The 17,612-nt window shown below is 45.1% G+C and overlaps 1 protein-coding gene across 6 annotated transcripts in view; it reads right to left on the bottom strand.

Moving 5' to 3' along the window:
• The window catches only part of MRRF (mitochondrial ribosome recycling factor), a 54,752-nt gene that overhangs the window by 11,824 nt on the left and 25,316 nt on the right, over nt 1-17,612 (bottom strand). Inside the window, exon 6 of one of the 6 annotated variants that reach the window (XM_030292979.1) lies at nt 4,607-7,206. The exons of 4 other annotated variants lie outside the window; for them this stretch is intronic. In XM_030292979.1, the coding sequence (XP_030148839.1) occupies nt 7,107-7,206 (100 nt within the window). In that variant the 3' untranslated portion in view covers nt 4,607-7,106. Of the gene's footprint in view, nt 1-4,606; nt 7,207-9,731; nt 10,157-17,612 lie in introns of those variants that run through there. One more of the 6 variants, XM_030292980.1, reaches the window with a different exon arrangement.

The raw sequence follows: 17,612 nt of genomic DNA, 5'->3' as shown, positions 1-17,612 counted from the left end.
TGTTACTACAGCATAGCCCGTCCTGTCCTGACTAATACACAACTAGGTTCTGAAGAATGAGTGCCGGTTGTCCGTGCTGGCGTGGCAAGGGATGGATTTCCAGGAGGAAGAAAAGAGCACATATAAAGGCTTTCAGCTGCAAAGACCAGGTTTCATTTGAGGAATTACTGGACACAGACAACAAGAGAGTGACAAGAGGCTGGAAACCCATACCATGGAGGGTCTTGAAAGATCATGAGCACCACTTTACAGATGAAGAGAATGAGGCCCAAGAAGTTTGGGCCAAACCCAGGCTGACCTGTCTCAAAAGCCAATAGTCTCAATATGACAAAATTCCTCTGCCCCCCTGGGTCCTGAAATGGACATCACTGGCATACGGTTCCTGACCCTCCCATCAGTGTGGTTCTTGCTTGGTGAGGACGATCCCAAGTTCTGGGTCTATGTTCCATGTGAAACACTGACAAGCAGGTGTTAAAGATTTAGTGGCATCTACCTGCTATTTTTTTTTCCCTGACAGGATGAGGGAAAAAAAAAATTAAAGAATTTTGAGAAAAGATGAGCTCTGAAGACAAAGCGGACAGATGCATTATAAATCAATTCTTCTGGATTCAGCTATTTGAAGGTATTCTCAAAGTAGAAATGATCCTGATTACTGCCATTATTAAGCCCATCTATGCCAGGTGAGTACTTTAAGCACATTACCTCAAAGACCCTCGCAACAACTCTTCCAGCTAGACTCCCCCCATCTTCCAGTGAGGAAATTGAGGCGCACAGGTGTGGAGTGACTTACCCATGAGCCTGAGTGACGGGACTGGGATTCAAATCCAGATCTCTCTGCCCTGTGTGCTTTCCACTACTCCGTGCTGCCTACCCCTTGTAATCTATTTCAGATAAATTATGCATTGCTGCCATCACTTCTGCTTCCAGGCAGAAAGCTTTTCAAAGTCAGTAATACGAATCTTGGGACTGAAAAGGACAAAACCACCATGTCAGGAGTTTAGGGATTTGGATCAGATCTTGTTACTTTTATGGTTTTTAATTCATTGAACAAAAATCATGCTGACATGTTTAGGTCTCTTTTTTGTTCTGCCAAAGCATATGTCAGTATAAGGAAGGAAAAGGAAAATTAAAACTTGATCCAGTGATTCAAAAAACTTAATCCCGCTGAAATACTAGGAGGGGCAGAAAATAAATGAATCTGAGTCTGTTAAGAAACGTCTTAAACTTCTCTGAGCAGAGGTATTTCAATCTTCTATTTCATATATAATTTGAAATAAGTATCCCACTGCTTAGGCAATCTTTAATAAAAAATTTTTTATCTAACCAACTTCTTTTCACCACATTGTTACATTTACATTTTATGTGAAGAAAAAAACCATATGTATTTTTAAAAAATATAAATTGGGACTCAAAGATGTCTTAGGAGTAAAAGGCTATATAAAGAAAACAAAATTGTAGTTAAGTGTAATTTGGCCTTAATACAAACATATTATTTTGTATTAATGTAAATGTGACCACAGTAGACTGTTAACAGCAAACAGTTTCCATACATAATAGTACCCAATTACTGACAATGACAAAAATGTTTCAGTTTCAGGATGCAAGCACAGAGGCAATAATCTAAAGAAATGGAGAGGGGGTGCTGTGAGAGGGTTAAGAAGTGGGGGTGGTGGCGGGCACAGGGAGGGTGGAGAGGAAGAAGGGAATATGCATGCTGGTTCGGGGTGTTGGCTCGAAAGGTATCTCAAATACAAGTTCAGAAGCAGCTGGGGTGATGGAAACCCACTGGTTTTGAAGTCAGCCAGACGTGTTTCATTCCCATGCCTATCACTCAGAAGCTAAGTATCCTTGGGCAAGCTACTTAATCTCTCAGAGCCTCAGATTCCTCACCTGTAAAATGAAGATAATAAAAACACCTTACAGGGTGATGGGAAGAACCAGACATAATACATATATAAAGTACCAATAAAGACAGCAGCACATAGTAGCTTTGAATAAATGATAGCGTTTATGAATGTTTTAATCAAATACACTTAATTACTTCCTCATGAAACAACGAGGGCACATCTGTTTTAGAAAAGAAACATACCATATTATGGAAATATTTTAACTCCTTTCCAAACCAGTGATTAATACATCTGATCATCTCCATCTCGCGTTCAGGGGGTTCTCCCGGCACACGCTGGTTTGTCCTCCAGGCTTCTGCACTCAGCCGGTTGGTTCTGAGCACCCGCTCTGCACTTGGCGTGCATTCATTCATCAAGCACTGGCTGAGGCCCCTGAGTCTTGTGCCAGCTCCCGGGCCAGGCCGAGGAGCTCCAGAGAGAAGGCAGGCCTGGTCCAACTTCCCCAGAGGCTCAGTCCAGTGGCGGAGACAAACTCGTCAGCCACTACTTAGAAAGGGCGTGAGTGGCACTAGGACAGAGGGGTGGACCTTCCGCAGGAGCACCAGGCAAAAAAGTACAACTCTGCCTCGAGACTTGGAAAATGCCTTGGAAGCATTTCGGTCCACTGCATTTCAGGCAGAAGCATGGTGGGAGTCTAATGGCAGGAAGGCAGGAGGCTGCAAAGGTCAAATCTGTCCTGCAGGCCTAGAGTTTTCACATTCCTCTTTAGCCACAAAACTCTGGCTTCAGAGAAAACCAAGGCAGAGGCTCCACTTATAAATTTATAAAACAGATAACAAGAGAGCTATTCCAGTTAATGAGGGGAAGGGCCGTCGGGGAGGGGTGGCGCTCTGTGCCAGGCCCAGGACTGAGTCCGCCCTGCCTCCCCTCCACTTTGGGCCTGCCACTAACTGGCTGAGGGACCTCATGCAAGTTATTTAAACTCTCTGGACCTTGGTCTTCTCATTTGGAAATAGAAATTAAAATCAAGCAAACAAAAAACCCAAGCATCTACCTTTCAGGGTTCTTGTGAGGATTCTATGAGAGAATACGTGGAAAGCACACAGTACAAAGCCTGGTAGAGAATAAACACTCAGAGAATGTCAGCTGCCTTTGCTGCTGTGGTTTATGTGTTGGCATTCACCGAGGCATCTTCAAATAATGATGCATTTGTTCTTGGAAGTTTTTATCAACGGAGAAATGACAGGGCAAACAATCTATGCTTCAGCAAGATGGCTTTTTGAGATTCTATCAGTAATTTAACGTCTCACATGCATTTTAAAATCCACATGCTCCCAGCATGTAGCCCTGAACTTTTCTCTTTTCAGTGCTAATTCATTTAGTTTACGGTTTCATTCTACAGCTATTTACTGGGCACGTATTGTGTGCCAGCCCCAATGCCAGCCCCGAGGGATACAGCATTAAACACACGAGTTTGCCGTCTGGCAAGGAAGGCAGTCATTACACACACATACACGCACAATTAATCAATATGTTACAGTTGTAATAAGCACAATAAAGACATGTAGAGTTCTATGAAAATAATTAGTGGGGGAAGGGAGTCTGACCGAGGTCTCTTGTGGGATTCCAGGAGCAAAATGTGGGGACATTCAAGACGAGTGACATTTAAATTAAGAGGTGCAAGAGTGGAGGGGCTGGGGGAGATCGTTCCCACCAGAGGGAATGGTCGGTGTAAAGTTAAGGCAGCTTTCCAGGTAGGAAGGTGGGTACTGCTCTCTGAGGGGCTGAAAACGGCTGTGAGGCTGAGAACAGAAAGAAGAGAAGACTGTTCCAAAGGAGGCTGGCAAGCCTGGCAAGCCCAAGGGTATGCATGCAGGCCCTTCAATGTCACATGGAAGCCCGGTAGGTCCACCCACAAGTAAAGAGACACACAAATGGTACATGCACACGGTGCAATTGCATTCAGCCTCAAAAAGGAAATTCTGACACATGGATAGCATGCATAAACCCTGAAAACATTACCCTGAGTGAGATAACCCAGACTCAGAAGGACAAATACTGCATGATTCCACTTAATACGAGGTACCGAGATTGTCAAATTTATAGAAACACAAAGGAGAAGAGCCGTTACCGGGGGCTAACCGGGGGATCGGGAAATGGGAAGTTACTGTTTAATGGGTATAGACTTTTAGTTTTGCCAAACGATAAAGAGTTCTGGAGACTGTACAACAATGTAAATGTACTTAATACCACTGAACTATACATTTTTAAATAATGGTAAATTAAAAATAATTTTTTTAGGGGCGCCTGGGTGGCTCAGTCGGTTAAGCGTCCGACTTCAGCTCAGGTCACGATCTCACAGTCTGTGAGTTCGAGCCCTGCGTCGGGCTCTGGGCTGATGGCTCAGAGCCTGGAGCCTGCTTCCGACTCTGTGTCTCCCTCTGTCTCTGCCCCTCCCCCGTTCATGCTCTGTCTCTCTCTGTCTCAAAAATAAATAAACGTTAAAAAAATAAAAATAAAAAAAAGAAAAAGAAAAAAAAGAAAAAGAAAAAAAAATAATTTTTTTAATGTTTATTTTTGAGAGAGAGAGAGAGAGACAGAGACAGAGAGACAGAGTGTGAGAGGGGGAGGGGCAGAGGGAGGGAGACACAGAATCCGAAGCAGGCTCCAGGCTCCGAGCTGTCAGCACAGAGCCTGACGCGGGGCTCAAACTCATCAACGGTGAGATCACAGCCTGAGCCGAAGTCGGACACTTGACTACTGAGCTACCCAGGTGCCCCAGAAATGGTAAATTTGGATGTATATCTTACTACAATAAAAAAGTTTAAAAGAGTCCTAGCAGATTATTCTAAGAACAATGTGGAGTTCCAGGAGCCTGAGTGAGGCCCAGGAAACGTGACCAGATTTGTATTTTGTGTAGATAGTGATGTACAAACAAGATCTAAGCACATGGCAGAAGTCTACCCAGGAGTCTGTAGGCAGGCAGATGGAAAGCGGTGGACCCACCCTGGAACAGCTTCTTGGCTGGATGATGAAGACAGCAGCCTTTTCCGCTAGGGTCAGAGAGCCTCCCCACATAAGGCAGGGGTTTTGGCTGAGCTGGCAGGGTCACACTTTGTTTGTACATACTCCACCAGGCAGGTCTTCCAGTAACATCCTGGATGGGGGCCTTCCTGCAAAATTCCTTGAGCATGAACAATAAGCACAGGGCATGCCCTGATGGTAACTCACACAGCAGAGAATCACCCGGATTGAAATGATACTTCCTATTGTTTCAGCGAGAACTGGACACATGTACAAAGCTATCCACCAGGTGTGTATTGGAGGAAGCTGTGCTCAGCGTGGGCAGTTACAGTAAAACCCAGTTATGATATGTCAGACACTAGACTTCACAAGGATCACTGGTTACTTACAGGGGTCTTTAAAAGGTGGGGAAAACATGCTTTAAAGCCAAGAAGACCTCGAATTGGAATCCTCACTCTGCTGCTTGTCGGCCTCAGAACTGTCAGCATGCTGTTCAACATCTCCAAACTGGCTCTCCGCGTGTGAAGCGGGAGGAAGAATGTTACTACGGGGGCAGAAGCAAGGATTAAATGAAATGGTGGTGGCAAGGGCCTGGCGCACGGCCAGCGGGTGCACCATGGGCACTCACTGCGGGGTGGCTGCATTCTTACTCTTACCACAGGCTCTCCAGGGCTTGGGGATACTAACAGGACATGAATCGTGAGGGAGAAAACCGTCAAAAGGATTTAGCAGCTTAAGCGGAGAGGGAAAGAATGGGAACAGAGGAGAGCAGGCGGTGGGAGGTGTGAGTTGGGCTCCAGCAGCTGTGGGGGTCGGGCTGAGGGGGAAGGAAGCTGCACATCCAAGGAACAGCCCATCAAAACACATCTCTGACAGCTCCACCGAGAGAAACCTCACCACCGGCTCACCGGCTTCTGGGAGCCCCCTCCCCCCAAGTAGGGGCATCAGCCCGCAATCAGCTGCGGACACACGCCCGACTTTATTGTTTGCGGGTGGGCGCTGCCCGATGCCTTGGGGCCACTGGCCCTGAAGGAAATGTTTTTGTTTGTGTAGCCCAGCCAGACTTCCTATGCTTCTAGGTATACAACTTCCCCATCCCCTCTTGCCTCACCCCCGCCACTGCCAGCTCACCAGCCTGTTTCATATACACTGATGTCTCCTAAGGACATCAGGTGTCCTTTTAGCCCAAAGAAAATCGTACGCGCACTTTGGAGGGACTTCTACCACCAGTGGTAACTTCAGTTCTCTCTGGGGACACAACTGGCCACCTGCTTTCTGACGACCGTCCCGAGCCTCTTAAAGGCCTGGCTGACCCAGACATACTGTGCTGAAATACAGCCCAGCAGGATGGAAAGAGAAAGGAGGTGAGGTCGGGGGCCACATCTCCACATTCTCAGCAGAGTGACCGTGATTAAGTCCGCTGACTTCTTCCTGTCACCCCAGCAGGATGGAAACCCAAGTTACACGCAGGTAGAGAAAGAACACGGGTCTGGTGGTAAAGGCAGACTTGATTTCCAATCCCAGCCCCGCCACTTACAAGCTGGGTAACTGTGTACACATAACTTGCCCTCTCTGAATTGAGAAGATGCCCAGTGGGCACACAGGAGAGCAGTCCCTAAAGCCTGACTGCTGGGGTTTGAGGCTCAGATCCATCACATCTTAGCTGCACGGCCCGGGGCAAGTCATTCTACCTCTTTGCCTCAGTTTTCCCGTCTGTCAAATGCGTGTAATACCATTAACTTAATGAGATTGTTGTGAGGATTAGAAGAGCTCATAAACATGCTGGTACACGGCGATGTGCTCAATAAACACTATCTGTTCTTATTTCCTCAACTGTCACATGAAGGGGGAGTAATAAAAATGTTACCTTTCTTCCACAGTGAGTGTTAGGAGCAAATGAGAGAGGATGGTTAAAGAATGCTGACCGTGTAGGTATTAACTACTTAAAAGCTATTGATAATATCAGTGATAAAAATAATGGTGATGTCTCCTACTGAGCGAGTGCACAGCACAGGGGGTCAAGCCCTGGCTCAGAGAAAGACTGCCTGCTTTTCCACTTACTGTGTGACACTGGGCCCAAAGAGCTCCATTCCCCTATGACTCAGGTTCTTCATCTGTAAAAGAGGCATAATAATATACCTACCTCAAAAGACTGTTAGGAATATATTAGCTGATACGAGTAGCATCTGGAATAGCAGTGGGCATACAGCAAGTGCTCATATTCATTTAATCCCATTATTCCATAAACACTGATGGCATTGTTGCATACTTACTACGCACTAAGCCCTGTTTCGGGGCTAGGGATACAGCTGACAGAGCTCTTCCTGTCCACATTCTAGTGAAGGAGAGAGAGAAATAATAAATCCATAAAATGAAACAGAAGAGCTATAACGAAAATAAAGCACGATAGTGAGATAAGGAAGAACCTTATTATTATCACCCTTGCGTTCGCCTAGACATGACTCGGATGGTACCTGCTCCCCTTCAGTAAAAATAATGATAACTAACATTTGCAGAGCTCTTTCCCTGTGCCAGCCTCTGAGCTGATACACTCTCCATGCATTAGCTCCATAAATCCTCACAACGCTCTTATGACACACTGGCACTACTACCTGCATTTCACAGATAAGAAAAGGGAGGCTCAGCCAGATCAAGTAACCTGCCCAAGGCCACTCAGCAAGTTCCTGGTAGACCTGGGATCCGAGTCCAGTGCAGATGGCCCTTGCATTCTTTGTTGGTGCCAGACAAATCGAAGCAGCTATTCTTACTGGTGGAAGTGATCGGAACAGCACTGCTCTTACGTTAAGGCCTGCTTACATATACAGTTCATTACTATTGCTCCAGCTCCCCTATAAGTCCAAGTGCAGCGGGAAGAAAGGAGAAAGGGAATCCAGAGAGGACTGCAATGGAAAAGTGATCGGACCTCAGCAGTCAATTGCCATGTTCTATAACAGGGGCAGGACATGAAGGGGAGAGGACAGAGGAGGGGCAGGGAGAAGAGGAGCCTGTCCTTTGGGGTGCAGCTTTTACACAGGTGTTGGTGGCACTTTCTCCTCAGTCCATGCTCCACTCAATTCCGGATTGCACTTTCTTATGTGTTTCAACCAGAACTTATGTGCTGGGAGCGAGGCCCGTTTCACACACGTGGATCCCGAAATAGCAGGAGGCGAGCCTAACAAGCTGCAGGCCGGGTAGGAAGCAACACCACAGAGGAGAAGGCGGGCACCCTAACACCGCACGGAGGCCCCTGCAGGACTGGAAGGCACAGAGAAACAATGTGCCGGATGGAACTCATCCAGCACAATGAGTGGCCCTGAGAAAGCAGCGATGGCAAGCAGGCGGTGGGAAGAAAGGGGAAGGAAAAGCAGCTGTAGCTGCTCAAACGCAGTCTGTGGCCGCCCCAGCCCAAATGAGGTCATTAGGCATTCTTCTCTCACCTTTTTTTCCCTTTCAAGACTGCTAAAGGTCCGTACGTGTGTGGGTTGTGTAAGAAAAGGGTATTTCCTGGAATGTACCCATCATACACACTTCTCCGGTACAAGAGCCACTAGGCGATATGGCAGCTAGACAAGGAGGCCACAGAGCAGGAAGACAGGTTCCACGCCGGCAGCCTGACAAGCAAGACGACAGTGTGGCGAGAACATGGGCTTTGGAAGCAGACAGATTCGATCTGAATAATGACTCCTCCACTTACTAATCTGTGATCCCGAACGAATTAAACTTTCTGATGCCCCAGGATTACATCTGTATCACACCCATCTCAAAAGGGTATTTCTCTGCAACAGTGAGATCACCGTGAAAAAAGCAAATACTCAATTTCATTTATGTTAACTTAAATACGTGTGTGTGTGTGTGTGTGTGTGTGTGTGTGTGTGTGTGTGTATGTGTGTAGGTGGGTATACACCTCTTTTATAATTTGGAAGGATATACATTAAACTTACCAATAGTTACTTTATGGAAGAACATTTGGGGGACCACAAGAGAATGTTTTATTTTTCTGTAGGATTTGAGTTTTTACAATAAATGGGTACCATTTTTGCGATTAAGAGAGATGAGGGGTGCCTGGGTGGCTCAGTCGGTTTAACATCCAACTCTTGATATCAGCTCAAGCCATGATGCCAGGATCGTGGGATCGAGCCCCGCATTGGGCTCCACGCTGAGTGTAGAGCCTGCTTATGACTCTCTCTCTCTCCCTCTCACCCTTTCCCCCACTCACACTCACTCTCTTTCTAAAAAAAAAAAGAAACAAAGGGAGATGAAAATCATACACCTAAAAGTCTAGTATCCAGAATATATAAAGAACTCTTACAACCCAATAAAAGGACAAACCACTCAACTTAAAGACAGGTAGAGAACTTCAGCAGACATTTTTCTAAAGATACAGAAATGCCAAACAAGCACATGAAAAGACACTCAACACCAGCAGTCATTACGGAAATACAAATCAAAACTACAATGAGATACCACTTCATACCCATCGGGATGGTGGTAATAATAATAAAAATGAACTAAAACAACAAGTGTTGGCAAGGAGATGGAGAAACCGGAGCCCTCACACATTACTGGTGGGAATGTAACATGTGCAGCCCCTGTGGAGAAGTTTGGCAGATCCTCAAAAAGTTAAACAGAGCTGTCATATGACCCAGCAACTCCACTCTTACGTATACACTCAAGAGAACTGAAAGTATGTTTATACAAAAGTTTGTGCAATGATGCTCACGGCAGCACATTATTCATAACAGCTCAAAAGTTCATCAACTTACGAATGGATAAATAAAATGTCCACACAATGGAATATTATTTGGCACTAAAAAGAATGAAGTACTTATACATGCTAGAACATGGATGAACCCTGAAAACATTACGCTAAGTGAAAAGAGCCAGTCACCAAACACCACATAATGTGTAATTCCATTTTTTTATGAAATGCTCAGAACAGGGAAATCTATAGACAGAAAGCAGATTAATGGTTGCCTACAGCAATCCCAAGTGGGGCGAGGGGATTGGGTAAAGCTGGGAGTGACTGCTAGCGGGTACAAAGTCTCTTTTTGATGTAAAATGTCCTAAAATTGATTGTGGTGAATGTTGTACAACTCTCTGAATATACCAAAAACCACTGAATTGTACACTTTAAATGGGTGAATTATATCTCAATAAAGCAGTTAAGCAAGGTCACGTGCCTACTTGGTTCTTGTCACTGAACAGGGCTTGTCTCCTGGATGGAAAACATAATGAAGGTGGCACATGTTTCTTCACCTGGGGAATGGCAGTGATGATAGGGCTCCCTGTAACAGGTAACACGGAAGGTTCCTTAACAGCAGCTACCTTGATAGCGACAACTTAAAAACTAACATTCACCCTCGCTGACTTTCTTTCCTCTCTTCACGGGTGTCAGGCCTGCATCCATGGTCCAAAGGCTCTCCCCTCTAGTGCTGCTCCCCCTCCCCTTTATCCATCTCAGCAGTTTCTCCCAATAAATTTTCATAAAAGTAAATACGGCTATTATCCTATTCTACAGATGAGGACACTGAGACTCAGGGAACTGAAATAACTAGCGTAAGCTCACAGAACTCTTTTTATTGGTTTTCTTTTCACAGTTCTTCTGACTATAAGCTTGGTTCCCCCAGCTTTCACTGCTGGCTCTCCCAGGCTGCACTACAGCTCCCCGCCCGTGGTTAACTCAGCCTGGGGACCACCCTGCCTTACCTGGCTTGCTTTCCCTGGAAAAACCTGGCCATTGTTCATGAGAAACCATATGTCAGGATATGGTGGGGGAAAACTACCTGGGAAAGGAAATTCGGGCTAGGAGAACTGTAACTCAGGGCTTTTTACTAGTGTCTGGTAAAATAGCCAGGTCTGATCCTGAGTAGACTTCTCCTCCGTGCTGTCACCTCAGAACAAATCTGGGGGAAGGGGCCTAGCCTGGGCATAAGGTCTATCACCCCTGACGATGCCCGAAGGAAAAGCGGAAGCCAACAATGGCAACTGTCTGGCTGTTGGGAGGCCCTGTGGAGCAGCTCAGTGGGCTGAGGGTGACAAGAGCCAAGGTCCCTCTGCTCACCAGAAACACAAAGCATATCCCACACCATAGGCAGGACTGGTCATCAGACTTTCTTATTTGGGATAGACGTCCTAGGAGGTTGTATTCGCCACAATTCACATTCAAAGAACAAACTGGATGCTCGTTAACAATCAAACTACAGTGTTCCCGAGTAACTGAAATTCCAAGATAATTACAACATAATGACTCCACTCCTCCCATCCCTAAAAATGGAGGATAGAAAAAAATGAACATGGCATTGGGGGTAGAAGTTGGTGAGGAAGAGGGTGAGAGTTAAGGACTAAAAGAGCAGTCAGTAAACAGAAGTCAAGTATCACTGGTTTTACTTCCAAATAATCAGAAAAAGACGGCTTCCAAGAACTCTTAACCAAGAGAATTAGATAAAGTCAAATAGTGTAAGATACAGCAATTAAAACTGATTAAGTACGTATGACATGCCAAGCCCCACACTAAGAGCAACCCATATAATATCCCATTACTCCCCACAACCATAAAAATCATTCCCATTTTACAGATAAGGAGGCTGAAGCTTCCAACAATTGAGCAATGCGCACATTCTCCAGACTGCTGCTAGGCAATGACCACGTGACAGAGGGACTCCTTTAATAGGCAACCTGCTCAGGAATGCCCCTTCAGCCTAGGTGACTTTCTCAGGGGTGCTGTGTGAGTCTTCTCCCACCCAATCCTCCTCTCTTCCTTTCTTCACTGGCGGTAGACCTGTGCTCAGTCTCTCTCACAGGCATTTCCTCCCATAAACCTCTTGCACATCTGATTCTGTCCTGGCATCTGCTTCTCAGAGGACCCAAGCTGACAAAGCTAGAGTGACGCGACAGGGATTTGAACCCCAAAGCCCTTGTGCTTTCCTTTCTACGAAGACATTAAGTGATGGATAAATCAGGTCGTTAAATGCAGTGAATATTCTCAGACCTTCTCTCCCTGGACTTACCAGCCATGTTCAGCATAGCCAATGACTCCCTCCTCTTTAAAATACTTTGCTCTGTTGGGGCGCCTGGGTGCTCAGTTGGTTAAGCATCTGACTTCAGCTCAGGTCATGATCTCTTGGTTCATGAGTTCTAGTCCCATGTCGGGCTCTGTGCTAACAGCTCAGAGCCTGGAGCCTGCTTCAGATTCTGCATCTCCCTCTCTCTCTGCCCCTCCCCAGTTCACACTCTGTCTCTCTCTGTCTCAAAAATAAGTAAGCATTAAAAAAAATTTTTTTTAAACACTTTGCTTGGTTTCCTGGACTCCACGCCCTCCTGGTTTTCTGGCCACTTAGTCTCAGTCTCCTTTGCTGGTTTCTCCTCACTGCCTTGACCCATAAATCTTGAAAGTCAAGCATCAAGGCCATAGCCACCAAACCCCTTCTCTTCATGATCTACGTTCCTGTCTAAAATAATCCCACCTCAGGGCACCTGGGTAGCTCAGTCAGTTAAGTGTCCAAATCTTGATTTCAGCGCAGGTCATAATGTCACGGTTCGTGGATCGAGCTCCGCATCAGGCTCTGATAGCACAGAGCCTGCTTGGGATTCTCTCTTTCTCTCTCTCTCTCTCTTTCTCTCTGTGCCCCTCCCGTGCTTGGGTGCACTCTCTGTCTTTCTCAAAATAAATAAATAAACCTATAAAAGAAAAAAGTCACCTAATTTCACGGCCTCCTCTACAGGGTCATACTTCCCAGATTTCTCTCCCTGGTCCACACCTGTCCTCTGAGCTCTAAACTCACAGATCAAACAGCCTACTTGACCTCCCCATGTAGGTATCTAATAGTATCCCAAGATAAACACAGACAAAACCTGCTCTTCCCTCGCACCCAATTTGCCCTCCCACAGTCTGCCCTGTCAGTGAGGAGTAATCCCATCCTTCCAGGTACTCAGGCCAAAACTCTTGGAGGCATGTTTATATTTCGTCCTTTCTTTCTAAATCCACAACTAATCTGCTGGCAAATCCTGGCAGCTTTTTCTTTAAAATGTATCCAGAGGCAGACCACTTCTTACCAAGTCCACATTACTAAGCTAGTCCAGGCCATCATCATGCCTGGATTACTGCAACAGCCCCTAAATGAACCCTGCCTTCACCCTTGCCTTCCTACAGCAGAATTCTCAAAACAGCCACCATTACGATCCTTTGAAAACCTAATTCAGATCATGTCACTCCTAGCTCAAAACCCTCCATTGACTGACTTCCCGTTCCCTTCCAAGCAAAAGCTAAAATCCTTGAAATGATCTATCAAACTACAATGGTTAATTTTATGTGTCAATTTAACTAGGCCACAGGCTGCCCAGATATTTGGTCACACATTATTCTGGATGTTTCTACAAGGGTGTTTTGGGATGAGTTTAACATTTAAATCAATAGACTGAGGAAAGCAGTTTGGTTCTGAGGACCCCTGGAGGGGTCACTTGGGGGAGCTGCAGACTGCTGTCTGGCCCTGAAATGTCCCCGTCTCTAAGAATCTCAGCAATATGTAGCACACTGTTGCAAACAAGCACTCAGGCAATCAAGCAGCAGTAGCAACACTAAAGCCCCCCACGTTCTGTTCACTTGTTTCCCAATTCCAGCGCCCCTCCCTTCCCACTCCCAGTAGAACAGGAAGTACACCTTGAAGATCATTAGGACACTGTTAGTCAAAGAGAAAAACTTTCAACAACAAAGACATTCAACAACTGGGAACTAGTTAATGCTGTATGTAAAATGTAACCACTATGCATCCTTTAAAAAGAGTGAGGAAGAATTCTCACTCTTACTCATCAGAGAGTAATGACACATTGTTAAGTTAAAAAAACAAGGGCAGAACAGTATGTATAATTTAATCCCTTATCATTACAAGAAAAAGGAGGAGATATAGACAAGTGTTTGAATCTGCACAGGAAAAAAAAAATCTAGAAAATCAAGGTGCTAAGAGTGGTTCCCCATGGAGAACAGGATGGAGGTATTTTAATTTTTTCTTTAATTCTACTTAAAATTAAATCGATGCGGACATTGATGAAAAATAACAAAAGAGGAGGACAATCAAGGAAGAACGCAGCCTCAGCAGGGAGTGAGTCAATCACACGTGCTTTTATCTCTTCAGTGAGTTCATGATTCCTTACAGGTTTCTTTCAAGGCAGACATGCAGTCAGTGCTCTCCACCAAGCAGCTTCATTCTACTGTGTGTGGTTTTCTCCCTGAGATTTGATAGAACAATGAGCAAGGGAGTGTGTGTGTGTTTGCTTGTTTGTGTGGGGGCATAGTAAAGATATGAATGGGGTAGGGGCAGAAATCTGGCCTGATGCAAAAAGATCTCCTGCTCAAAACTTTTCAGAGTCCCTGATTAAGAAGTGAAAGAGTGATATTCCAGAGAGATGTGCCACCAGGAGACGAGAACAGGCAACAGGCAGTTAAAATAGTGAGGCCCGGGGGCGCCTGGGTGGCTCAGTCGGTTAAGCATCCGACTTCGGCTCAGGTCATGATCTCACGGTTCGTGAGTTTGAGCCCCGCGTCGGGCTCTGTGCTGACAGCTCAGAGCCTGGAGCCTGTTTCGGATTCTGTGTCTCCCTCTCTCTCTCTGACCCTCCCCCATTCATGCTCTGTCTCTCTCTGTCTCTTTCTGTCTCAAAAGTAAAATTGGGGCGCCTGGGTGGCGCAGTCGGTTAAGCGTCCGACTTCAGCCAGGTCACGATCTCACGGTCTGTGAGTTCGAGCCCCGCGTCAGGCTCTGGGCTGACGGCTCAGAGCCTGGAGCCTGTTTCCGATTCTGTGTCTCCCTCTCTCTCTGCCCCTCCCCCGTTCATGCTCTGTCTCTCTCTGTCCCAAAAATAAATAAACGTTGAAAAAAAAAAAAAAATTTAAAAAAAAAAAAAAAAAAAAAAAACGTAAAAAAAAAAAAAAAAAAACCTTAAAAAAAAAAAAAATAGTGAGGCCCGAGTTCTAACCATGCTTCTGCCACTTAGCTTGATGACGGCAGATGTTCACCTTCCATGAGCTTCCGTTGTCTTCCCAGTCAAATGGGCGTTAAGAATAGTCTCCTGGCCTCATGGGAGTGTAATGAGAACAAGACGAAACTACAAAGCATTCAGCACGGCACCCTCAGGTGCTGCACCTGCAGAGCAGGTGGTTGATAAACAGCACCCAAAATTTGACTACATAGATAGGAAAGGAAAGTAGAAGAAATGATTTCAGTACACCTGATTAACAGGAATGGTCAAAGAATCTATCCAGTAGGCTGACTTCTCTAAATCAAAGAATGCTGGCCACAGAAGAAAACAAAAACTATATGCACTGCCAGTGGGGGCAGACACAGCCCAGCCTCAGGCTCCGCGGTACTGAACTGAGAAGAACCGCACGCAACCACACGAGGCTGGGTTCCCAGAGGCTGTGAAAGACGGCTCCAGGTCTGACCTGTTGTCGATTTAGGATTTATCTTCCCCCTAATTCCCAAAAGGATCAGAGGCAGATTCCAGTAAGAGTCAACATACTCAGTAGACTCATTTAAATAAGAATAAAAGAATCAGAGAAATATAATGAAGGCGAGGTACTAGCTGAGATCTGCTGCAACTGCAAATAAAACTTAGCGGTGGGCAGCCAGAGTTAAGACCAGAAAACTTGCAGACGGATCATTAGGCAGAGGAAGAGTCAAGATCATCAGGAAGGGCACATTTTCCTAGAACTAAACTTGAAATTTTGTAATCAGAAACTGATCCTAGGGATGTATGCCTCTGGTTCAATCTCACCTCCCAATCACCTCATGTAAGCTTAGTGTACTATTTTCCTCCTCACAGCTTTGCCAATTACCAGCTATCTGACCCGCAACCGATGCCTCACTTCTCTGAATCTGTTTCCTCGTCCTTAAAAGGGAATTATGTTCTGACCTATCTATGAAAGGGAGTAGAGGAACATTTGCTAGCATTCATTCACTGGGTGCCAGCCAAACAGCAAAATCTTTGTGTACGTTAACTCACTGAAATCTCCCAATAACCACATGCAAGCCCTGTAAATACTTTACAAGTAATCTCCCAGAGATTCAGAGAGGTGGGGACAGGTGCCATTGTCACACAGCTACAAAAGTGGATGAACTCAACTGCATGCTTCTGTGATACCAAGGCAGACTTTAAAAAGTGTCTCTCCCACTTAAAAAGCAGATTCTCCCACTTTCTCCATCTATGTCAAGCACCTAACAGGCCCTGGGACATAGTAGGTACTCAATATATTAGTTCCCTTCCTCATTTCTTCCCTTCTCAACTAGAATTATATATATCTAGAAAATTAAGTTTACTGAAATAATATCAGTATCTTATATTTACATAGTTTCTTTCCTCTAAGGAGATCATACGACCTAATCTATTTTCTCTACTAATCCCACCAAATCTCTACCTATCATTATGTATTATTTCACTTATTTTCCAAGTAAGGAACTAGCAGGCAGCAAGCTGCTAGGGTGACGTGCCCACAGTCATGTGGAAGTCACTGCCAAAACCAAATAAAAACCTTGGTCCTCTTTACGTCTAAATCAACCTTTATCCTCTCATGTGACACAGGCTCCATAATGAAGAACAGATCATTCATTTTTTATCTGGAAAACTACCAAACGTATAATTCAGTAAGGGGCCTCATGACCTTACCACCTTGTCAAAGGGAAGTAAGTGTATAAAAAATGAGGTTTGCAGGAGCAGACGGTTTTGGTCCGTCAACTTTCTCTTAGATTACTCCCATTAACCAACATAAAATAATGTAAAATATAATGTAACAGATCCCCAAGTCTTTGGAAATTTAAGTAAAACTCACTGATCCTTCAAACTTACATACAATGCACAAGGGTAACCATTAACTCCTGAGGGGCTGCAGAGGTGCACATTATGTAAACTAGGTCTTTGAAAGAAGAACATGATACACAACCAGGCCACTCTAAGGAGAATCTAAGTGAGCAATGAGCATTCAGCAGCAGAAATTCACAGTATCACAGAATTTTAAAGTTCAGAGGGACGTAGCAGGCCACTGAGAACAATCTCTTCATCTGGTACATGAGGAAACTGAGGCTTATGGAGGTTAAGTGGCTTTTCCAAGATTTTGCAGACAAAAGAACAAGAACTAAAAAATAGAGGCACCTGGGTGGCTCAGTCGGTTAAGCGTCCGACTTCAGCTCAGGTCATGATCTCGTGGTTTGTGGGTTCAAGCCCCATGTGGGGCTCTGTGCCCAGAGCCCAGACCCTGGAGCCTTAGATTCTGTGTCTCCCTCTCTCTCTGCCCCTCCCCTGCTTGCACTCTGTCTCTTTTTCGGTCTCAAAAATAAATAAACATTAAAAAAATTTTTTTAAAAGAACTAAAAAATAAACCTGCTGACTATTATCTATTCCACTTGCAAGTCTTACTTACCTCTGCTATCCGTGAGTACACATAGCACTTTCCAGAATAACCCACCTATAAAGACAGTGCAGGATAAAGAGCACGTACTCTAGTAACAGAGAAATAGGATTCGAATCCTGACTGCCACTTACTGACCATATGATCTTGGCAAGTCCCTTAATTTCTTTGAATTTCAATTTTTCATCCATAAACTGTGGGTAATAGTATATTCCATGGATAAGCTGCAGATGATATAAAGAAGGGGCCTGGCCACAGCCTGTGAGCTCCATGAAGACAAATATCAGGTTTGTACATCCCTAGCCTCCAGCACAGAGCCTTTACATTTGTAAAAACTGGCTGAGCAA

The sequence above is a fragment of the Lynx canadensis genome, chromosome D4 (genome assembly GCF_007474595.2).
Source record: "Lynx canadensis isolate LIC74 chromosome D4, mLynCan4.pri.v2, whole genome shotgun sequence".
NCBI classification, from domain to species: Eukaryota; Metazoa; Chordata; class Mammalia; order Carnivora; family Felidae; genus Lynx; species Lynx canadensis.
The sequence above is the reverse complement of the archived record's forward strand: the minus strand, read 5'-3'. Positions and strand labels throughout refer to the sequence as shown.